General features: G+C 43.1%; 1 protein-coding gene across 2 annotated transcripts; it reads right to left on the bottom strand.

Moving 5' to 3' along the window:
* Positions 1 to 11,338: 11,338 nt before the first annotated feature.
* Positions 11,339 to 24,797, bottom strand: Plgrkt (plasminogen receptor with a C-terminal lysine). 2 transcript variants are annotated; one of them, XM_021152305.3, is made up of 6 exons: positions 24,567 to 24,797; positions 23,738 to 23,848; positions 21,233 to 21,319; positions 13,799 to 13,929; positions 13,133 to 13,242; positions 11,339 to 11,745 (listed from the first exon to the last, which is right to left on the bottom strand). In XM_021152305.3, the coding sequence occupies exons 3-6, from the start codon at positions 21,311 to 21,313 to the stop codon at positions 11,624 to 11,626; spliced, it is 444 nt and encodes a 147-aa protein (XP_021007964.1). In that variant the 5' UTR covers positions 21,314 to 21,319; positions 23,738 to 23,848; positions 24,567 to 24,797; the 3' UTR covers positions 11,339 to 11,623. The 2 variants fall into 2 exon arrangements, with proteins under 2 accessions (XP_021007964.1, XP_021007963.1); XM_021152304.2 differs by having other exon boundaries at positions 24,699 to 24,797.
* Between the last annotated feature and the right edge of the window lie 303 nt (positions 24,798 to 25,100).

Below are 25,100 nucleotides of genomic sequence, written 5' to 3'. Positions count from 1 at the left end.
GATGATATATTACATTTATTGATTTGCATATGGTAAACTATCCTTGCCTCTCTCGGACTCATCCACCTTCATCACCATGAATGATCTTTTTGATGGTTTAATATTTCGTTGAGTGGCTTTGTATCTATGTCTATCAATGATGTTGGTTTATAGTTTTGTGTGCTGTGTCTCTGTTTCCTTTTGGTATGGGGCAATGCTGAACTGAGAGAATAAACTGATTCTTTGGAATGCTTTGAGAATCTGGTAAGATTCAGCCACAGGGCCATCTGGGGCTGGACTTTTTTTTTTGTTGGGAGACTTGGTTACACATTCTCCATACTTGACTTAGTCTCTTCTGGTTGTCTATGTCCTCATGGTTCAATCTTGATAAGTTATCTATATCTAGAAATTTATCCATTTTTTTCTTTTCAATTTTTTAAACGAATTTGATTTATTAGACTGTCCATAGCATATAAGGTCCTTTTAGTTTTCTTCATTTCTCTCTCTCTCTCTCTCTCTCTCTCTCTCTCTCTCTCTCTCTCACTTTCTTTCCTTTCCTTTCCTTTCCTTTCCTTTCCTTTCCTTTCCTTTCCTTTCCTTTCCTTTCCTTTCCTTTCCTTTCCTTTCCTTTCCTTCCTTTCTTTTAACGTTGTCCTCAATGAAGCAACTATAGTATTTTGTAGCAAACATAATTTAAAAACCAAAACCAAAGTCTCCTCAGTTGTGGTACCTCAGCTGTGAGTTATGACCAGACTAAAGACCCAAAACTCTACAATACATAAAAAACAAACAAACAAACAAACAAACAAACAAACAAAAAAACACTGGAAATTAAGCAAACATTCTTGACTCTAACCGGATGATGTCTTAGTAAAAAACCCTAAAAAACCCTAAAAAAAAAAAAAAACAAAAAAACAAACAAACATCGTCATGAGTTATTTGGCCTTGATCTTTGCCTGTAATTTTAGTCAGTTGCATCTTCTCCTTTATTTTGCCTCAGTTGTTCTAACTAAAAGTTTCTCAGTTTTGTCCATCTTCTCCAGAGCCAGCTCCTCATTTCAATTATAATTTAGTCTCTACTTACTTTTTGATATTGTTACTTTTTGAATTTGTTATTTTGGATTTGACCTGCCCTTGCCTTTTGGTCTTTGAAATACACAATTTGGCTGTTACTTGAAATTTCATCATTTTTCTTATTGCTATAAATTTCCCCTTGCTACTGACTTTTATTTACTTATTTTTTAAAAAGATTTATTTATCCATTTTATGTGAGCACACTGTTGCTGTCCTCAGAAACACCAGAAGAGGGCATCTGATACCACCACAGATGGCTATGTGGCTGCTGGGAATTGAACTCAGGACCTTTGGAAGAGCAGTCAGCGCTCCCAACCGCTGAGCCATCTCTCCAGCTGGCTACTGACTTTTTAAAAATTCCTTAACCTTTCTTGTGTTGTTTTCATTTCTGCAAGTTTTAAGAATTTTCTTCTTTTAGGCTCAGTTATTCTTTTACATAAATTGATTAAAGAGATACAAGAAAAGAGAGCTACATTATGGTTTTTTGACCAATCATCAGACTAATATAGTATAATTTTTTAAATCATTAATTGTGGTAGGAGTCTATAGACAAGACTGAAAGCAATTTTGATTTCCTTTGTTATTTCTTTACTGACTTAGTATTTACTCGGTATCAGTTGCTCAGTCTGTGTAGGTTAATACAATTTCTGATGTTCCTTTTATTCTCAATCTCTAGCTTTATTCCTTATGACCAGAAAGATACACGTGGTATGATTTTGATGTTCTAAAGTGTGCTCTTTTGCTTTGCTGTGCTCTATTGTAGAGAACGCGGGCGTGTGCATGAAAGGCGTGTGCCCTCGGCAGCTGTTGGGTTGAAAAGTTCCACTAGTGTCATCAGTGTGGGTTAGTTCCGGTGTTTCTTGGCATCTACATGTCTGTCCCCTGTTGAAAGGATGCTCAAGCCCCGACTCTGACTGCGCTGGAGATGTTCTCCCCTTCGTCTCTAATGTTTTATAGTGTTTTATAAATTGCATTATAGCATGGGTCAATGTTCATCTGTAATTGCTATGTCCTCTTGCTGGATGGATCGCTTTCTGTCTCCTTTTGCAGTTTATCTCAGAGTGACTTTTACCCTGTGCAAGTGTAGGTGCTCCTGTCTGCCACTGCTTTTCATTAGTGTGGAATGCTTTATTATCTCTGCTCAGTGTGTGCCTACTGGTGAAGGGAATTTCCTGTGGACAACATATTGTTGCTTTGGGCAATTTGCTGAGTTATTTATTTCTAAGGTCATTGCACCTTCATATATATATATATATATATATATATATATATATATATATATATATAGTCCACTTAGCCTGCATCTTGTTAGTTCCTGAAATAAATATTTTTCTTTTTATTTTGACAGCATATTAATTTTATGTATTCTTATGGCTCAGTGTGACATTTCAGTTCATGTGTACAGCATGTACCAGGCAGACGCAGCCTTCCTCTGTCCATCCCTCCCCACACTCTAGGTTTCTACATACACATCTAGTTTTGGTTTTGGGGGGTTGTTTGTTTGTTTTGTTTTGTTTTGTTTTTACAATCTTACAGGCTACTTGGTGAGAAATAGTATAGAAGTAACCAAACCAGCTAAAAGTGTGATGGTATATAAAACTAATCCTGATTTCTAAGTCTTATTACACTGAGATTTGGGGATGAAGAATGAAGCTAACTCACTTCTGGATATGTATCCCAGGGACATCTGGGTTCTTTCCAGCTTCTGGCTATTATAAATAAGGCTGCTATGAACATAGTGGAACATGTGTCCTTCTTACCAGTTGGAACATCTTCTGGATATATGCCCAGGACAGCATGTAAAACCCAGTCTTATAAGTGTGTATTCTGAGGGTGGGACCTCTGTCTGAAGTTCTTCATTTGGAAAGGAAAGGCGGATATAGGAAGGGCTGGGTGTGCAGGGCTGCTTCTATATCCAGATGTCATCTGTGTCCCATTGCCCAGGTTCTTCTGGGTTGACATCGCCATTTCAAAGAGCACAGGTCCTGCCTATGTCAGATGGTCAAGCGCCTCTGAGTTCCCACAGCCTATTATTGAATTCCTCTGCTCATGGTTTCCTACCTGCGCTAGCTCCTGACTGCCATGACAGACAGTCAGGCATGGCCAGTGGCTCACAAAGCCATGGGACACTCAGTTTTTAAAAGACCCTTTTAAAGCTGGCCACCAGTAACTTCCTGTAGCTTTGTGTTTCCTGACCAGTTCTTACAGTTCTCCACTCTGCCAACTGCGGGCAGTCTGTTCCTGGGGCCAGTGATGATCCGTGTGCCCCTACACCTCTGTTGGTTGCCTTGTACTCTACCATTTTATTGCAACTCAGGGCTTGAAGAATAAAGTGAAGATGCGCATTTCCAAGGATTCTGGGTAAAACATGGCGGTAACTCTCTAGTTCCCAGCCATCCCTGCAATCACTCCTCCAGTGTTCCCTACCTGCTGCCTTACCGAGAATGAAAAGTAACAGTGAAAAATTGATCTCCAAGGTCTTCTCGCTAGGAAACTATTGGGAATTTCTCAGTTAAGAGAGTAACAGAGAGAGAGAGAGAGCCACTTCTCATTGCTTATTAGTGTACTCAGATAGTAGCACATGGGCTTGGGGAAGCTCGGCAGTGCCCCAGCCACACCCAAGGCTCCAGGACTCGCGCTTCAGACTTCAAATAGGCATTTGGCTTGGGTTTGGTTTTTAGATTACTTATTTTATTTTACATGCATGAGTATTTTTGCTCAAACATGTGTCTGTGCATGCTTGACGCCCGAGCACATGAGAAGAGGGTATGTTTAATACCTGTAGAATTGGACTTAAGAGTGATTGTGAGCTGGCATCTGGGTGCTGGGAATGGAATGTGGGTCCTCGGGAAGAACAAGTTTTCTTAACTCCTGAGCCATCTCTCTAGCTGATTGTTTAAAAAACCAGTTGGCCACTGAAGTGTGCCCTTTTCTGTGGTCTGTGGCTTTCACGTTACACCAGACACTGACGCTGTGTCACAGTTTGATTTCTGGCTACATAGTTCGGCCATTACCACAGACATTCTTGGAACATCACAACCACAATCCACTCTCTGCCCTCTCATGGAACCTGGGACTCATACTAAGTTCTATTGCTAGTAATGAAATAGGCCCATTGAAAGATGGCAGGTGCCTAGAATTAGGACCCCAGACAAGATACCATACTTCTGATGATATAATTCCTACATACCCTTCTCAGATCTCACAAATAAACTCTGTGGAGTCAGGCTGGAGAGATGGCTGAGTGGTTAAGAACACTGACTGCTCTTCCAGAGGTCCTGAGTTCAATTCTCAGCAACCACAATGTGGCTCACAATCATCTGTAATGGGATCCGATACACTCTTCTGGTGTGTGTCTGAAGACACCTACTGTGTACTCACGTACATAAATAAATAAATAATAAGAAAACCTCTCAGGGGCCATATTGAGAACCACTTATGTAGAACCAAGGACCACTGACCGATAGCTAGCCATACACATAAAACCTGCCAACCAAAAACCTCATAAGTATTAGCCTCAATGCTCTAAGGTGGGTGATAAGGGACAAGCCACCCAGCCTTTGTTTGGCTGCATTGATTAGCCACTGAAGTGGGAGTGTTTTATTTCCAAAGAACTACTTACTGGGCTTCGGTCAAGAGTCTTTGGGCAAGGACAAGACCATTTCAGTTAAATAAAAACATATTTTATACTAAGAATCCTGGAAACCACAGATGTTTTCTCTTGGCTGTGTCAGAGCAAATGGAACCAACAGTTCTCCACAGGTTTGTAAACCCTAGAGAGAGTCATCATAACAATCGTGGTCCTGTCCTCCCATATATCAAATGCTTACTCTCCTTCCTGGTGAAGCAATGGGGTTGACTTGGTTTTAAAGCTTCAAATGAATGGCCAGGAATCTCACGTGCTGCCATGATACCAGCTAAAGCTGGAAGGGCCTCTGAAGGTCTGCCCACAAGCTACTCTCCCTCTCTGTGAAACACCCTTCCTACTGAAGAGAATGCAGTATTACTCTTGCTGGTCCCAGAGGAGTGAGCCTCAATTCTCTGCTAGCCTGCTGGAGTATTCAAATAAGCCAATCACATACTCTCTTGGCAATCAGGACTCATGTCACCCTCTCAATACTGCCAACGCCTGTCTCACACAGGGGTTTTACCCATTCAATCTTTTCACACCTGCCACTCCCGTGTGACCCTCTTAAGTGCTCACCACCAGTGGGTGGGTGTTTCGTCACCTCCATAACCCAAGTAGGGAACCACTCACTCAAGCAAAGTGACTCAATTAGAAGATGATTCAAAATGACGACCACTACAACTTCTCCTCCTCCTCCTCCTCCTTCTCTCTCCCTCCCCAATATTTTCTTTATTTACACTTCAAATGTTTTCCCCTTTCCAGGTATCCTCTTTGGAAGCCCCCTATCACATCCCCAAGCCCCTGCCTCTATGAGGGTGCTCCCCCACCCCCCACCCCACCCCCTGCATTCCCACTGGGACATTGAACACCCTCAGGTCCGAGGGCCTCTCCTCCCACTGATGTCCAACAAGGCCATCTTCTGCCACATATGTGGCCAGTGCCATGGGTCCCTCCATGTGTACTCTTTGGTTGGTGGTCCAGTCCCCGGAAGTTCCAGGGGGTCTGGCAAGTTGACACTGTTGCTCCCTCCATGGGGCTGCAAACCCCCTTAGCTCCTTTAGTTCCTTCTCCAACTCCTCCATCAGGGACCCCCTAGTTCAGTCCAATGGTTGTAAGCTTCTTCCTCTGTACTTGTCAGGCTCTGGCAGAGCCTCTCAGGAGATAGCCATATCAGGGGTCCATCAGCATTCACAATAGCGTCCTGGTTTGGTGGCTGTTTATGGGATGGATCCCCAGGTAGGGCAGTCTCTGGATGGTCTTTCCTTCAGTCTCTGCTTCACACTTTGTCTCCATATTTCCTCCTGTGAGTATTTTGTTCACCCTACTAAAAAGCACTGAAGCATCCATCCTTCTTCTTAGGCTTCATATGGTCTGTGAATTGAACCTTGGATATTCTGAAATTTGGGGCTAATATCCACTTATCACTGAGTACGTACCATGACAACCTTCTCTCTTGTCAAAACTTTTGTGACCACCAATACATTTTGGAATATTGTATTTTTATTTAAATCTTTAACATTTAAAAATTTTTTTCAGATATAATTGTCAGTTGGGAACATATTGTTTAATTTCTATAGGTTTGTTAATTTTCCATGATTCATCAATACTATTTTCTAGCTCCAACTACTGTGGTCAGAAAGGATATTTGATATGACTTTAATCTTCTGAAAATTTTGGTGCTGTGTTCCGAGACTTAACCCATGCTCCACCATGCAGAAGGGCCCCTGAACAGTTGTTACGAGTGTGTGTTCAGCAGATGACGGAGGAAATGTTACGTCAGTGTGCTAGGAAGTGTAATTCAACTTCCTTGTTTCTTATTTAGGTTTTCTGTCACCTGACAGATGGTGAGTTCAGTGCTGGCCACCTTGAAGAGAACCTTAGCATCCAAGGCTTAGGATGTTCACACTGGGGGTCCAAGTACAAGTTAGCAAAGAGTAAGTCTGGTGTCTGAGATGTGAGCCAGGCAATAGAGCCAAAGAGCATAGATCTAGAATGCGGGCATTTCTGGAGCAGCGTGGGTGGGGGTCAGGGTACAAAAGGCTGGGAGAGGTGGGGAACATACAGTCAGGTCTCTGTGGTTTCCAGGAAGGAACGGCTGCTGAGTATTCTGTGGCATCCTTTGAAGAACAAGCTTCCTGGGAACACAGTGATTCCCCCTTACAGCTTACAGTATACCGCTGATGCTACAGAGCCTCTAGCCTCTCCTTTTTGTTCCTAGCCATCCGGATGTCTCAGACGAGCATCAACTGGCCTATTGACATAGATGCTCCATCTTATTCTGCTCCACTGTATTGCAGAATTTTAATGGGCCTTCTCAAGGGTGTTTTGTTTTATAAATAACTGGCTTTTTTCCCCTGGGGGGATGGGGGATGAAGATTTCTACCTCCCACTCCATCATCTTGGTAACGTCACCTCCTTGACCCGGGTTCTGTTTCAAGAATCTCATTGCCATGTTGAATGAACCCCTCTGAATATTTTGGTTTTTTCACTCAACATTATGCTTATGGTATTTATGTTTTCTAATGCAAGGAATTTCAGAAGTCTAGAAAAATCAAGTTTGCAAATCAGACAGATTTAGGAAATACCTTAGTTTTTAAAGATTATTAATTATAAAGATTATTAATTACATATAAAATATATATGTCACATAAAGACACCCACGTACTGGTTTTCCATGACTGGTATTCTACCATTCTTATTTCACCTGTATCTACAATTTCCCCTCTCTCTCTACATACAGGCATATACACACACAGTACAGCATACACACACACACACACACACACCACACCACACCACATACACATATACATGCACACACACACATACCACACCACATACACATATACATGCACACACACATTACACACACACACCCCTCACACACTACAGCCCCCACTTCCCCACACCACACATACATATACACACACTACACACACACATTCCACACTGCACATACCCCACACACATACACACACCCCACACTACACACACCCCACCCTACACACACACACCACGCACACACACACATACACACACACACCACACACTACACTCCCCCACCACATACACACACATACACACCCCCACACTACACCCCCACATCCCCACACATACCACACACACATACACACACCCTCACACCACACACACACATACACACACACACTACACACACACACATACACACACACCCCACACTACACACACTCCACACACCACACACACACACACATATATATACGCACACCCCACACTACACACACCCCACACCACACACACACCATACACACATACATACACACCCCACACCATACATACACACACACCCACACCCTCCCACCACACACACACACTACACACCACACACCTACCCACACAAACACACACCACACACACACACACACACACACACACACACACACACACACACACACACCACACTATAGTCTCCAACTCATCCAATTATAACAATGGAAATTATGGTGATAGTTATTATAATTTTAGATAATACACCTTGAAATGCACAAATATTAGGCATGCAGTTTGACAAACAAGGACACCGGTGTATGCCATATCTTTGTCATGACACAGACAGTTCTATTTCCCCTCATGATTCTTTCTAGTCAGTGCTGAACTTTCCAGGAAAATGCTGTTATGGTCAACTGAGGTTAGTGTTGCCAAAGATTTCATAAGTGGAATCACAATGCATGAGCTATTTTATTTAAAGGAGACTTGGCCAGAACAGGTCTCTCATTAAAAAATAAGAACAAAAAATGACACAGAAGAATGGAGGTTATGCAGGGGATAGTAACTGAAGCAATTCCAGTAATGGGCACCAAATGTGTTTGGAGAAAGCTGTTCTAACTGAAGTTATCCCTGCCTTATGTGTCTAGACAGAAGTGAATGTGGCAGACAGCGCTGAGTCAGCATCTAAGACTTGTGGCAGCGGTCAATGCTTAATCACAATAGCAGAATCCGGCAGAAAATTTATAATAGAAAAACTTGGATGTTCTTCTTTGGTCTTAGGCCAGTGTTTCTCAACCTGTGGGTCATGACCCCTGGGGGGGGGATCGAATGACCTTTTCATAGAGGTCGTATATCAGATATCCTGCACATCAAATATTTACCCTATGATTCATAACAGCAGCAAAGTTGCAGTTATGAAATAGCAACAAAATAATTCTATGGTTGGGGGTCACCACGACATGAGAAACTGGATTAAAGGGTTGCAGCACTAGGAAAGTAGAGAACTACTGATTTAGACGATGTCTCATACTGATGGAAGGTGTAAAAACATTCAGATTTTTGGAAGTACGAACAGTTCTGCTATTTAGGTGGTGTTTATGCTCAGAACAACAAAGTCACGGCAGTGGGGATACATGTATGTGTGCGTCAGAAGAGATCACACTCTATTAGCTATATAAAAACGAACTGGCTTGTGAGAGGATCCCACTGTGGTCACTGGCAGCTACGCATGGCTTGTCTACTAGTGGAAGCATTCAAGTGAGCCCCTCCCCTCACAGACTGCTCCCCCTCAGCCCTCTTCTTGACTTTTAGACCTTTCAGATTGTCCCTGTACACACATTTCTGGGCCTTGTGTTCTTCCTGTATATAACCCAGGAACTGCTCTAGTCTTCAACAGTCACCAGACTAACCAAAGTAGGTATTTGGAAAAAAAAAAAATCAGTAGATACTGAAAGTGCCAGACACTGCTTTCTACACTTTGGTAGTATGCACTGTCTTCCTGAAGTCTCCTGCGGGTACCCACAAGGCTAAAGCCAAGGGAACATTTCCAATCCTCATGCAGAATAGATACTTTCCCGCCCACCCCCCAAGGGCAGGAAACACCACAATGTTTGAGAAACAGTCTGTATTTAATAAGGATTTCTCAGCAAGAGCCTACTCCTTTCTCAGAATGGCAGAACAGAAAAGAAAAAAAAAATCTATGTTCTGGTGAAAGTGACTAGAATACCCATTCACATTTGGATTCATGTGTTGGAATTGTTGAAATCTATACAACATGTCAATTAGATGGCTGACATTTGAATCATATCAGTTGCAGAGGTTTTGAAATTTGACGTCTGTGAGTGAATAAACATATGTGCTATATATAATATCATATGAAGTTTGTCTCTATATCTGTCTGTCTCCCGTGTGTGTGTGTGTGTGTGTGTGTGTGTGTGTGTGTGTGTGTCTTTCCAGGCTAGGAATTGAACCCTGGGCTCCATACACAGTAGCCAAGTACTCTACCCCCAAACTCCATGCCCAGCCTAATTTTGACAATCTGAGTCTGTCCCTTGTCTATTCTCTTCTAACCCACGTACTTTTGATTTTGGTTTTGTAAGAGTCTCATGTCATCCAGGTTGGTCTTGAACTCACTACATAGTTTTGCCTTACTCTGCCAGCATGTCTCCAGAAGTGGAAAGCCACCTGTTAAGTGTCCCACCCCAACTTGTCTCTGACCATTGGCAGAACCATCGAGTGTGGTTTCCGTGAGTCTCTAAATGTTGGTTCATAAAGCGACTTCAGCTTTCTCTCGCCTTTCATGCTTTCTCATGCTTTATTACCTCATTTTTTTCCTGAAGCCACACAAAAGGCTGTAATAATAAGCTAGCTAAGAGACCATAACTGATTCAGTATTAGGAATTTAATAAAAGTTGTAGTTAAGATGCACTAAATATTTAATTAACATAGATGACTAAGATAATGCAAGAGTTACAGATGAAATGGTTGTCAATTCAGTAAAAGGATAGTGTAATAGGAAAAGGGGAAGCTTTGAATAATCAAGTCTAAGGCCAGTTGAACCAGGTTTTAACATAGCTGTGCTTAAAAGCAGTGGTTTAGACCGGCTTTGGGTTTTGTCTCTCTGTACGTGGGGAAGACTCTTGTAGGAGTAGCTGTTTGAATGTGAGTTATTAATGAACTCTACCTCAAGACAAGGAGACAGCAGGAAGGGTCTGACAGTCCAAGAGCGCCACGGGCCTGGGTGGGTTGCACAGCAGCTAAATGTTCTGTAAGGTCTTTAGCGACACAGCTTTGAAGTTCCAACTGCTGGACACTGATGTTCGAAAGCTCACATAGCAGAATAATTCTAAATTTAAAACTCTTGATGAACCATTTTGGACACCAATGACACACTAGTATTATGAGATTGTGTGTGTGTGTGTGTGTGTGTGACAGAATCTTGTTACACTGCTCAGCCTAGTCTCAAACTTAAGAACTTCCTGCCCTAGCCTCCTGATTAGTTGATATTATGGTATATTCCATTGTGCCTGGATCCATCAGATGAAATCACCATCTCTTTCCTCTATAATTTATTCTATCTAACATCTATCTATCTATCTATCTATCTATCTATCTATCTATCTATCTATCTATCTACCTACTTATTTATTGGTTGATTGGTTGTTTAAGGCTATCATATATGTATACAATGAAATAAAATCAACCCATTTCCCTTCTCACACTCCCTACTGACCCCCATTTATATCTCTCAACTTCATCATCTCTTCCTCCCCCTCCTCCCCCCCCCCAAACGTTGTAGTTCACGGTGTATTGGTCGTTCTTTTGTGTGAGACAGGACACAACAGCCTGGGAGCACTGAATACCGAGGACAGTCTGTCTCACAGGACCTCAAGCAGCAGGACATTGGGGTCAAATTCAGAACAACATAATTTATTAATTTTGCCCTTGAATACTTATAAAACACACATACACACAAGAAATTTGAATGCTATTTAGAATACTGCCATGATTTGGTGGAGTGTTAGAAATTTTATTTTAAAATAGTTCAACAAATTCATTTTGAATTTTAATATTCTAAAATAAAAATGCATCATATCAAAATCTTGATCATTTAAAAAACTGTAAACACCATGATTCAAGCCAACAACTTTGTGCTTTGGAGACACGATGTGTGCTCTGAGGGTAACTGTGACTTCATTTGTCTGAGAAGAGTTTACTCTGTTCCCTTCTGGCTTTCTCAAGGCTTTCAAAGGTGATCAGTCCTTTTGGCAGCTCCAGCTTCGTCTTTTCTGTTTCCAATATGTCCTCAGCTTCACCTTAAATAAAATGCAGACACGGGTAAGCTGATGAAGACGTCCTAAGGGTTCCCTAAGAGGGCCTGGTTGCTGATCCAGGGACACACTGTGGGGACTGGATCCATGACCTTAAATCTCAGAGTTAAGCACCTCACCCATCTGACTCAGGAGAAGGAATACACCACTCAGGGGAAACACATTACATGCTTATATTCTATCACGCAGGAGGAAAGACAAGACGATCATGAGTTCAAGGTCAGCCTAGGCCACACAGGGAGACTGTGTCTCAGAAATAGTACACAAAAGAAAAGATAAATGCATGAGGCGATCACTTTAACTACCTTGATCTGACCAATATACCACACACACAAACAACTGAGAATTGACACTAAAAACGAATAAGTTGTCTGCAAAAGGAAGAATACTTATAGAAGTCATTAGAATTCTTTCCCAAAGGTTTAAAATGTCAACGTTTTCCAATCCCTGGCCCAGATGATCAGCAGAAGACAAGGGTAAGCCTTGACTTGGTGTTTCGCCAGTTTCCACAATGTAAATACTCCTCACCTGGCCAATCACAAGCCACCAATGAGTGATGCTGGTTTTTTGTTGTTGTTGTTGCATCTGTATGCTGCGTCTACATTTGCATAATGCAGATACAATGGATACAAATAATCTATGATTATACAGAATAGAAAAGTAATTTAAGACAGATGAGTTCTGCGTATTTAACGCTTTTTTGTTTTAAACAAAATTTAGTGTTTATTATAATTTAATTATCAGTCTGTAGACTTATACCTATTTTGTTTAGTTATAAATAAATAAGTAAACCCATTTTGTTTAATTTTTTAAAAAAACAAGTGTTCCTCATATCCACCATGCAAAATTTCTAAACATTTAGCAGTCAGTTCTTATGAGCTACTAAAAGCTGACTCCATGCCACTAAAGAGATGCTGGTTCTCTGGATTGTAGGAAAATGGTCCTATCAGAATCCACATTAGTCAAAGATTTATAAGGAGGGTGTGTGTGTGTGTGTGTGTGCGCGCGCGTGTGCATGTATATGTTCATGTGTGTGTACTTGCGTGAGGAGGCCTGAGGTTAACCACCAGTCTCCTCAGGCGTTATCTCTGTGTTTGTTTTTGTGCATGACACAAGATCTTAGACTAGCCTGGAGCCTGCCAAGGAGGCTCGTCTGGCTAGCCAGGAGCCCCAGAGATCTGTGTCTCTGCCTCCCGTGTACTGAGATTACAAACCTGTACCGTCACACCTGGCTTTTTCACATGGGTCCTGGAGGCTGAACTGAGGCCTCCTGCTTGAAGAGTGAGCGCATTACCAACGGAGCCATCTCTCAGCCCCAGTCCTGAAGCACAGACTATTTACCACACAGACGCTCTAGCTGAGGAAGACCTACTTTTCATTCTCTGTAGAAGAGTTCCGTAGCCCAGGTCATACTGGTAGGTGAAGATGAAGCTCAGCGGGACTATAGGAACGAGAAAGGCTGGCTTCTTTCGCTTTAGTGCTCTGTTTCAGAAACAAAACAATAAATGTCAAACATAACCTGCAAATACATATCTTATCCTTGTTAAAAAAACAAAAAACACCTTTGGAAGAATGTATCCTATCTCGTAGGCTATTTAATTCATCTGAGCCTTCTGTAGAAATTGAACAATTGAATTTCCTTGTCCAACAAACCTTGCCAGATTTTTTTCGGCTCTCAAGGGGAGGGTCTGTGACTTGTTAATCTTCCTTTGACCTCAAGGCTTAGATTCCCCCTTTGAAAGCAGACAATGATTGAGAGCTACTATTCAGGACGGCTGGGATGAGCACAGAGGCCATCCATCTTGGTGTCTAGTGAGCTCTCTTTAACTTATAGACTAGAGAAACAGACAAAAGGAACATCAGGAACTGAAGGCAGGATGAGCTGTGAGAGGAGTAAGCCAGGGGCGCTTTCTTTGTTTACGTAATACTCAGGGCTCGAAACTCAAAGGCCTACTCCAGCCAACTTAACGAGCGAGCGCTATGACCACTGCAAAGACTTTGTTATTTCAGAAACTCTTCAAGTAAATGGTAAGCATACCCAGTTGCTAAAGAGATGGTTGCAATGCCAAAAAACGTTCCAAAATATTTGAGGAATTCCCGAGACCAGGCGATCTGCATAGCCATTTGCCTTTCTCTCATCTCATTCTGCATGGTCAGCTGCCTTTCCAGCTAAGCACAAAAGACAAAAGGGCAGTTAGTCACCTGCCACCTTGGAACCGTGTCACATCGGCTTTTCCTCCTTCCTTTGTTCTCCTTCCTCTGTTCCTCCTTTCTTTTGTTTAAATCACAGTAGATTCCCACTAGGTTTCCTGAACAGCTCTGTGCAACTGTACCTTTGGCAGTGACAATTCCTTCCAATGTGCCCTGCTCCCTGAGGTCTTGACTGTATGGCTATGGATCCAAGTCACGGCTATGTTCCCTGGCTTCTCTGTTTTGTGTGAAAGAAAGATTTCTGGGTCACTAAACAGGCACTGTGCTGTTCTCCATTCATGTTGCCTTCCAAATGCACCCACTACAAACTGAAATGCCAGGTCTTCATACAGTGATGGAGGGATGTCAATAGAGATTTTTGTTTGTCACATGTTTTGTCTTGTGGCACTTCAATCAGTGCCTTTCTTGGCTTTGAACAGCCCAAACTACAGGACACAATATCTGGTTGGATTTTAAAAAAAAAAAGAAAAGAAAAATCACAGAGTAGTAGCAAAATGAAACGTAAGCCCCTCTTTCTTCAGAGAGAAACTGCTTCTTCTTGTCTTTTAAATTCTAAAACCTCGACAGCACACATCATCAGCAAAGCTAAGAAACAGAAAGCTAGAGTTCGTGATGGAAGAAACGTAACGTGACTCAGTTTCTCGTCGTGTCCTCGTTCTACCGTGGCAGGAACTGAGAGAGGAAAATGCGTTTTGGTGTAAGGATAAGGCTTAGCCACGTGGCCTCTCCTGGGAGTTGTAGTACAGGAGCATACTAAGATAACCCCAGGTGGGCCTGGAGAATCCCTAAACAGAGAGGATTCTGGGAGGGGGGAATCCAAAGTAGAGAGACAAGGCAGATCTGGGTTCAGGCAGGCCTGAGAGAGACAGTTGGGTTCATCTCAGCTACATAAGTGTCCACATGGTTCCCTTTCCCATGAAAAGGTTTACAGGGGATAGCTAAAAATTAGACGGAGGTAGCATACCAGAATGCTACACTCATAGCAGAGACTTGGGCAGAGAATATGAGCCAGAGATAGCTGGAGAAGATAACTGGGTCTCAAGGATCCACAGCATTGAAGAGTGTAGAAGTCAGGGCCAGACTCCCCCTGGAGCACAGTCCTCAGAGCAGATCACCCCGTGTTCCTAGGAGTCAGCAGAGAAGCTCCGCTCAATCAGAGAAGCCTCCTCTAGCGCCTGTACCACCTGCGGTCGCCTAGGTCAAACCAAGATTGGTCCAAGGAAAAATGAACAGAGAAGAAGAAAGAGCAAGAAGCAATTGAGCCACTTTGTCTTGCCCAAATTGCCTTGATCAGTAGAAGCTGAGACTCATTTTGAGTTCTGTTAAAGAGACATCATATGACTTTGTACACATGAATAGTGAGTGTGTAAAACCTATCCTTGCCAGACTACTTATTTTCCAAACTCACATACCAATGCATACCTTCCAAAGTGATATAAATACACTAATTAATAATCTGTGTTCCTATGAAAAGGCATCTAAATCAAAACAAGATCCAGGCACGTTCATCATCTGTGTCCTGAGCCGTAAACATCTGTGGAGCTCTTCGGTAACCATACTAGCGTACCAAAAGAATTATTCAGAATATTAATTGGAAGGTTAGGTCAGCATAAGTTTAGTTTAGTTTAGTGTTTTTCAGGGCATTTAGGTAGTTCTAGTATGCAGCTGGGATTAAGAACTACTGTCTAAACGAACTATCACAGGATACATTTTTCTCTTTATCCCCAATAAAGCATCACATAGTTATCAGTCTATGACAAGGAACTCTCCAAGGCAGAAGCAGAAAGCTTTCTAAAGATCTTTCTAAAGATCATAAACAGGATGATGCTGGGGTGGACACAGAACACACTGTCCTTGTCACAGGAATAAACTTTATGGTAAAGAGTGAACTCAGCGCATCAAAATGTATAAGACAGCCAAGAACTCAGAGGATGCCCCAGATGAGATGAGACCGTGACAAGATCCCGGGACTGACTGCATGACATGACAAACACACAGTGTGCACAAGGGGAAAGGGGCCATCAAACTATGCAGAAGTTGTTGTCAAAGATAACGACTGGACTCAAACACAGTTGTAAAGCTCTCTCTCTCACAGGATACAGGTTAAGAGTTCGGCACCAGGCTTGGGAGGGTATGACCGTCCTTCTAGAACTCAAGAGGAGACACAGAAAGAAGAATTGTGAATTGAGGCCAAGTTGGGCTACATTGCCACCCTGTCTCAAAGGACAGCAACAACAACAACAACAATGACAACAGCAACAATGATTCACCTACGGCAGTGGGAGTCTTAGTAAGGAGGCATCAGAGAGACCTCATGGATCAGGTGGGAGGGAGGAAGAAGAAAGGTAATGACGTAATCTCTCGTTCTACCGTAGTTTTAAAAATGTTGAGGTCTTCATGTTCAAAAATTTTGAAACAAATGAAACTTGAAGTTAATGTTTTTCTTTTGGAAAAATGTAACTGAAAATTATGTCTTAGTAGTATTTGTCATCTAAACAATGTTTAATGACTGAAAAACTAAAGTATACCCATATGTAGTAAACTCATGTCTCCAATGGTATAATTATTATAAGTAACCACCTAAACCAATAGCTAGATTCGTCAAATATTCTAAACAAAACCTAACAATAAACCTAAAACTAACATCAGTTTTCCTAATAGATTTAAAAGTGTGCTCATTAAACATGATCTAAATATTTTTTCTTCTGAGAAAAGTTCTACATAAACAACTTGAACCATGTCAGAACAGACAGAGGGCAAAGGTCTCAACCCCATGTTTTCATGTTTATTCTCTCATTAACAAGCTGGCATCGGTTCAGTGCCAGGACTAAGTGTTAACTGAATAGGTGGCCTTTAGATAAGCCCCTGCCATTCTATAGTCAGCAGACATACTAATATACATCGTTCTTGGTTCTTAACACACTACTGAACTCATTGGCTGCCATCTTTACCCTCTTCAAGAGTGTGTGATCCCTTGAGAGAAGAAATCACCAAGGTATTTTAGCACTTGATAAGCACACCACCGAAATTCACATAAACCGCTGACCATCGTCATGTCTAAAACACAGAAACCCCTCGGTGTGTCTGGAAGTGTCTTTTATTATTTCCACATTAGGAACTGCTTCTGTAACTGTGACCCCCATGACCAAAAAACAATGTTAGAAGGACAGGATTTATTTAATTTTACAGGTTGCAATCCATCACGGAGGGAAGTCAGGTCTAGAACTCAAGGCTGGAACCTGGAGGTAGGGACCATGTGGAAAACACCATTTTCTAGCCAGGGGCTCCTATCCAGCTATCTTCCTTATGCAGCCCAGACTTACCTGCCTAGGAATGGTGCTGCCCACAGTGGGCTGAGCGCTTATCATTCATTAGTCAAGATAATCTCTCACAGACATGATGCAATCTAATTGAAGTAGTTCTTCAACTGAAATTCCCTCTTTTCAGGTGGCTCCAATACAAATTAACCAGGGTCAGAACACTACATCTTCCATGTGCAAAATCCAATCTCACTAAAAACTAAGAGAATCTATACTACATTAACTTTTCAGCACACAGACAGCCTGGCTCTCATGTTTGGTTGGATTTTGTTTTTCTCTCATGTTGTTCCCTGAACACAGCAAACGACAAACTTTTGCTGCCCACCAATCTTTGCATGACCATACTGCTCTCTGTCTACAGTCCCACTGCATAACTCGGGCAGACGTCTGTATATTTCTTTCTCTGTGTTAGGTTTCCCCTTTCCAGCCTACATCATAACACCAGGACTCTTTCCAGGTTTTACTTTGTTATAAAGTTGTTTGTGTGCCACCTAGTGGCACTGTGAAAACTGCTCATTTTAACTGTATAGCTAGCTCATTCTCAGTAACGGAAGTTAGAAGAAGCAGTTTCTACCGGAAAACTAAAAATTGACGGTAATATCGTTGTAACTACTAATGTGAGTCCCTTCCATCTTAAACACTACCCCCTCCCCTCCTCCCCCCACCCCCAGCAGTAATGAATCCAGAACCATGTGCATGCTGGGCAAATGCTCTACCACTTAACCGTAGCCCCAAGCCTTGTATGAAATTCTCAAAAACCATCCTTTTTTTTTTTTTTTTTTTTTAAGGAAAATAAAAACAAACCTTTTTGTGGTTCTTGAGGAGGAAAACAAAGGCCTTGACATAATAATCACTGAACATCTGCAAAAATGTCTAAACTCCCGAAACTATGTAGGTAGGGACCCTACAACACTTAGGATGCATTCTTTTCATGGAATTTAACCGATGTAGTCGGTTTGCAAAGTTTGCAGTGAGGATAGGAGCCTGATGCAATTCAGATACTGCCGTGCACACAGGTAAGTGTGCAGTGAAACTGATGCGCCATTCTGTACAAAAACCTCATGGTGACCAAAATCTCTCCCACTCATGACCTCTCTGATGCTCCTGGCAAAGGTTTAGAGAAATAGGGAGAAAAGCAGAAAATTGCAGTTGAGCTGCAGGGAGCTCCTTGCTCGTTGCACCAGCGCCCCCTTCTGGACGCAGGTTCCAAGTGCTTCCCTCTTTTGCTTGCTAAGGCTGCACACCTGCCACCACTGCGCCTCCCCCACCCCCCAAAAAACAGAGACCACGATCTGGCTAGTTTAAACAATAGGGAAAAAAAAGAGGGTTTTTGTTTTTGTCTCAGTTCTGGAATCTAGAAATCAAAAAATCAATGTATTTGATTCCTGAACAAGCTGTGAGGAGACCTCTGTCACTGGTTTGTAAATGACATATTTGGGGTGCATGATTAAATTTCCTCTTAAAAGTCAACAACGTATCAGATTAATACCCACCCTAAGGATTTATTTTAACTCGATCACCTCTGTATAGACCCAATCTCCAAATGAAGTCTGATTGGGGTTGGGTTTCCAGCATACAAGTTGTTGAGGGATTTAACATCAGCCTGTAACTGATGGTAAGTAATTTGGTGAGTTTTTGTTTAAAATAACCTTTGCTCTGTGGAAGCTACGTGAGGCTCAGGTGTGACATGTCCACTGTAGAGTCAGGAATCCGAGACAGGACAAATAGAACGTAGGGGTCTGTCTGCTGGAAAACGAAGGTGGCGTGTTTGAGGATGCAACTGGTGAGACCACACCTCAGTCTCTCCTTGGTTGCATGCAGGTGCGGTAGCCACAGCCCTCAGGAGAATTCCAATCTTTCTTCTTCCAGCTGAGACAAAGCTACGGGCTCCAAGGGGGCTGGGTTCCCAGGTTGGGCTCGCTTTGGGTTTAGCTAATCTGAAGAGTGATGGCTGACACAGCTCGATCTCAACGGCACATACTGAAAACCTGCTCACTGGCATCCATGGAGAGGACTTAAAGCCGTTCTCTTGCCTCTGGCCAGTCAGGTGACCACCAGGGACCTTGAACATTCTGTACAGTCTTGATGGGTAGGTCAAAAAAAAAAAAAAAAAAAAGCGAGGCCCTAGCTACCGGAGCTGAGCGATATCTTGCTTGCATGTCAGTGAACAACCCTGGGGCGTGAAACGAAGCAAACGCCTCCACATTCCTCCTGTTCATGGTTCCCCACAGAAGCAGGAGATTCCCGACACTCAGTCTTCCCCATAGCTGACCCACAGAGTGCATGGGCTTTGAGTAGCAGGAGGAAGTGACATCGGTACTTAGCTCACACTGCTTCCGCGCAGTGATGAACTCCTCTGGTGTAGGAGTCTCTGGTTTTCTGTAACTTCCAAGAGGAATAAAGAGGAATAGAAGCCCCAGATCGTCACAGATCCTGAGGTCATGCAGTCTGATATAAGAATGAAACTCTTGTAGTTTCCACCCACACACGCCATTCTTATTTCTGAGATACTGGGCTGATTCCTAACCTATACGTCTCCTCTGGCCATTGCTCCATTATAGTAAGTAACTTGTCCATTCTTTCAATTTTCCCCCAAGGAACCATTATCCCACACCGAAACTTAACTTTTTAACATCAGTGGGGTATGGTGGTACATACCAATACTCCTATCACTGAAGAGACAGACAGAAGGACTACAAGCGCAAGGCCATCTTAGACTACATAACCAGCTTGAAGCTAGCCTGGGCTATATGAAACCCTAACACTTAAAAAATATTTTTAATAGCAATGATAGCAACACCTAATATAAGCAAGAGGCATTAGAGTACACATTCTATAGAATGTACATTCTATAGAATGTGCATAATTTTTACTTCTTGGAGCATCTCAGAAGTGTGTATTGCCTCTAGGGTACAGACCAGGAGACCGAGGACAGGTCATGTGCACAGTCAGGATGCTATGAATTGATTCATCCAGGTGTCTAGGTTATCTCTCACTTGTACCGCCCAAGAGTAAGGCTTTCTACTCTTAGAGCCATAACAGACCATAGGGGCTTCATCATGACCATTGTCTAAAACCTTAGCAAGACAATTTAGGTCGAACATTTTAACATTCAGCTGTGTCTTGTAATATTTTAAAAATACTTTGACAGCTTATATTAGATAATTCAGCAATCTGTTTGACTTTTTTTTTCTAAACATCTACTGTACAATCCAAGGTCAAGCGCCACAGTCTATAACCATTTCCTAGTGCAGCTTTCACAAGTTATGATCTGTGGTTAAAGGGCCAAATCGGGCTGGCGAGGCTCTGTCTCTCTGTTTCTTTGGCTTTTCCAGCTTATTAAGGCTGCCTGCATTTTTTGGCCCATGGCCCCGGTTCTCTCCATCTTCAAAGCCAGTAGAGTGGTTCTCAGGTTATGGCTGTGTTTAAGACTTTTATGGGTAACAGTATAACATCTAATTCTCTCTCTCTCTCTCTCTCTCTCTCTCTCTCTCTCTCTCTCTCTCTCTCTCTCTCTCTCTCTTTCTCTCTCTCACACGTTCTTATAAAGGTCCTGGAAGTTACAATGGATCCATATTGATAATCCAGAATAACACTTCTTTAGATGAACATATTGTAAATTCCCTTTCCATGTAAGGCATCACATTCCTAATATACTCACAGGTTTTAGGAATTCAGAATGCCTCGCGGAAGAGCCATATTCTGTTCATAATATACTCTAAGCAATTACCTAGTGGTATAGAAATTTTGGCTCAAGTATCTGGACTGGAAACACGGGCTGTTCACCAGTTATTTGGCCATCCACTTCACCTTGTCTTTGAGGATGGAGCCCAAGAGCGTCTTGATTAGGAGTCAAAGGGAGTCGAAGAAGACTGTGCCTCTAGAGCACCATTCTAGAAACTTAACATGATTAGGAACATAGCATCTTAACTAGCACATACCTGAAGCCGAGCATGTGTAACCATGAACTCCTGTTGGTTTTTCATGTTTTCGTTCATAGATTTCGAGAATATAAACCCCATCTTGACCTAAAGTGGAAAATGCAAGGCATATTTAAATAATAGACTCTGTGCATCCTTATACAGGCTCTGGGCTCCTATCAACTGGGATAATGGAGAGAGAGAGAGAGAGAGAGAGAGAGAGAGAGAGAGAGAGAGAGAGGCCCTAGGGAACAGTGTAAATTCTAAGTAGCTATCTAACCTCAGGCATACTTCTTACCCAGCCTGAGCATCCTTTCCTCAGCCAAGAACAGCTGACTGAAATGATTTCCCATCTCTCCCTGCTCTGTGAACACGCAGTGCCACGTTACCTCGGTTTTCCCTTCTATAAGCCTAATGTGATTCACCTTCTCATCCGCTGTTCTGACAGACAGGAAGACCATGCAACTGAGGATGTGAGCTCAGAACGTCCGTCTGTCCCTCTTGACCTTGTGTCTTAAGATGTAAGTGTCTTAGGGTCAATTCTTCAGTATTCCTCCTGACGTCTCATGCTCCCCTCCTTCTCTGACACAGGTCTCATCCTCCTGCAGCTGATTTCCCCCTAGCCAGTTTTCTCCAGCCTCGCCTTCATTCTCTCCAAGTTACCGAGGCTCTCAAAAGGGCAGGGTGAGGATGCTCACACACCTTTGCAAATGGATCCCCAGGAATGGGAAGTTTGTGTGAGTGTATATATTCATTCATGTGCGTGAGTGCAGGTGGGTGTGTGCCACGGCGCTCCTCCAGGTCAGAGGGTAACCCCAGGTATTGTTCTGCACTTTCCACCTTGTTTGAGACAGTCTTTCTAGAATGTTCCTCTTGGCTGTGTACCCCAGGCTAGCTGGTCGGGAGCTTCCAGGGATCCTCCTGTGCCTGCCTCTCATCTCACCACTGCAATTACAGATGTGTGCCTCTGGGCCCAGGTCGTCATTGATGTGCAAGCTTTCAGCACAGGTCTTCACGGTTGCATGGCAAGTGCTTTACCCACCAAGCCATCTCCTCAGCCCAGAAATGGAGTTTTAAAATGACCACATTGTAGAGTTTCTCCATTATTTCTTCCAATGGAAGTTACAGCACAATAAGCTCATTGCAAGTTGGAAATACCATTGAGAGAAAAATGCATTTATTACACCGAATATACCAAACATTGTGGTTTACCTTAGCCAATGTTACTGTTCTCCGAAACACTTAGGCTAGCCTGAAGAAGTACAGACCTCTTTTTATAATAATATGCTCAATATAATTCATTGAATTTTACAGTAAAATTTAAAAAATAGAATGGTTGTTTTGTTTTACTAGCCTGGGACATGAATTCAAATTTTGATTTTCTTTCCCTTTATGATCTATATCACCTTTTAACCATCATTTCCTTAAAAACTGACTTGAGCCACCCTCTACATCAGGCACGGCATTGTTATTTAGGTATAACAGCTACTCCAGAGGGCTATAAACTATAGATGGGTAAGAACTCCTAACTTTGTTCTAAATACAACTAAGTATGTTCAGAAAAACACTTTGGTTAGTTATTGATTTTTTTCAGAAGACCATAAGGCCCAGGGGGATGTCACAACATCTCTACTTTCTTCAGTGCTGTCTTAGGCTGTTAAATACCTTCCCACCACAGCAGCTCGTCTCAATGCTTCACAGCCAGGATTTATGTATAATCTGAGGAAATCCCGGACAACAGTTATTTCCACAGCTTTCCTCATAAGGAAATCCCTGGGTTTAGAGTAACCTAGCATGGAGCATGGAGAACAGAGGTAGTTCGCATCAATTGGGATGGTTACCCTGTTAGTCGGGCTCCAGGGGAGTATGAACTGACAGCCTGGTTTCAATGATTTCCGTGTATTCTAACAAAGACAAAGATCGCACCCCGGAATTAAGCAGCCCTTGAGCCAGTTGGCTGCGAGGCTGAGCAGAGGTTGAACTACTTCCCAGGAAGGAAGAGAGAGCCTTCCACAGCCCTGGGACATCATGATTCCTCCCGTCTCTCACTGTCCCACTTAGCACCCTACCAGCAGAGGCAGAGGGCACTCATCATGGAGGGGGCTCTAGCCATTTGCTCTCTTATCTAAGTATTGGCAGCTCACATGAGTCATTTCCAGCTGAGCCTGCAGGAGAAGTGTTATCATCCATCGTGATAGTCTCTGTGGCTTCTATCTCACACAAACACTTGCACAAAATAGGAATGCTTGACAGAAGACCAACCTTGTCAGGCTGCTCAACATCCTTTAGTTTTCTTTTGCATGTCGGAGCAGACGGATGGATTTTTACATCTGCTGCAAGCATCTTCAAACATCTTCAAAGAAACCGACTGTTCTCTAGTCTACCCCCCCCCCCCCACACTCCCTTCAGTCCCTTGGCCTAAGGGGTAAGCTCTCCATCCCTTGAAGTGGTCGGACCATCTTTCTGTCAATCGTCTAGAGAAGAGAAGAGAAACACTTTGGAAATCTAGCTAGGATTTAGGCTTACCTCCTTCTGGGCCTTGCACTCTTGGACTTGGACTTTGGATGTGTCGGGGGAAATCTCAGGTACACGGTTAAAGATAGAAGGCAAACAGGAGTGTCCCTCTGGAGATCTCACCTGCAAATGAGCATGCCACACCCTGTAACTTCACCCTTGAACAGTGTTTCCAACGTCTTCTGATCATACCTAACAAAGCCATGCTGCACTCTTCCCGACGTCCCAAATACCTTCAAATTTCTCTCTCCCAGAGACACGATATTATCAGCGACAAGTAAGCGTGGCCCCAAACTGACTTATTACAGGCAACACAGACAACTACAGTGTCCTATAGGATGGAGGATACAGATGTGAGTCCAGGCTGCTCCTGGATTTTGTTTGTTTGTTGGTTTTGGGTTGAGGATGGGGAAGCAGGGGTGTCTCCAGTTCCAAGAGGCCATGATTCAAATTACTCTGGAAAGGTGTGTTGGGAAGGGTATGCTGATTGTGCAAATCCCAGACAGACTTTCTCTGGTCATCGGAGGAACCAGGATTCGATTTAGAAGGAAAGAAATTCTACACGATTTCTGTCATCCAGATTTCTTCCCTGATTTAGTACCAGAATTTTTGGCTAGTCACAACATCATTCTCAATAAATCTTCCAAACCAGCACAGGAAGCACATGACCTCTGGGGGTGTTTGTTTTGTTTCCACTCTCGCTCTGTTGAGCCAGTTTAGCGTCATATAGGTATTTCCCTAAAGGAATTCCATTTTCCTGTCCATTGCACTCTGCAGTCTTGTCCCAACTTGGTGACAATGGTACAGAGAGATCACACTCACAGAACTGGGTTGGCAATACCTGTCAGCCTCGGGAGGCATCAGCAGAACCCAGAGCCCTGGCCTTCCCTGTCCAGCCGGAGCTGCAGCTGTGCGGGACCGTGCGACGGAGCCGACCCCTCCCTCCCAGGTGTCTGTGACCCGAAGCACTCACGCGACACGGTGCGGGGGGACGGTGACCACAGCAGAGGCCTCTAGCCAGAGCTCCAGAGCGGTCAGCGCAGGGACAGTACCTTGCTTCGGCAGAGCCCCAGGATTGGTTGGCTATGACAGTGGATCACGAGCTTCAACCAATCAGCGTGGCCTTTGGCTCCTTTAAGTGCTCGGGTGTTCTTCCGGTGCAGGCGCCTGGAGCCGGGAGGTGGGTGGGGCGGGACAGAAACGCAAATTCCAACCTGCATGGTCTTGTAAGGTGCGTGATTTTGAGGGAAGGCCCAAGGAAGCAGCGTGGAAATGTTTCAAGTCCTCGGAGTCCTGAGCCTCAAAAACAAAACAAAACAAAACAACAACAATAAAAAAAAACCCACCACCAAATCTCGCTTAAAGGTAACCAGGG

This window comes from Mus caroli, unplaced genomic scaffold, assembly GCF_978045245.1.
Source record: "Mus caroli unplaced genomic scaffold, Mus_caroli_1 scaffold_20, whole genome shotgun sequence".
Classification (NCBI taxonomy): Eukaryota; Metazoa; Chordata; class Mammalia; order Rodentia; family Muridae; genus Mus; species Mus caroli.
This window is presented reverse-complemented; position numbering and strand designations above follow the sequence as displayed.

What these genes read in the sequence shown, in the direction of transcription:
- Plgrkt (XM_021152305.3), bottom strand. Translation starts at nt 21,313, where the DNA reads ATGGGGTTTATATTCTCGAAATCTATGAACGAAAACATGAAAAACCAA. An exon ending in TTACACATGCTCGGCTTCAG is followed by an intron (nt 13,930 to 21,232) that starts GTATGTGCTAGT and finishes TTTTGTGCTTAG; the next exon opens with CTGGAAAGGCAGCTGACCAT. An exon ending in TCTTCTACAGAGAATGAAAA is followed by an intron (nt 11,746 to 13,132) that starts GTAGGTCTTCCT and finishes ATTTTATTTAAG; the next exon opens with GTGAAGCTGAGGACATATTG.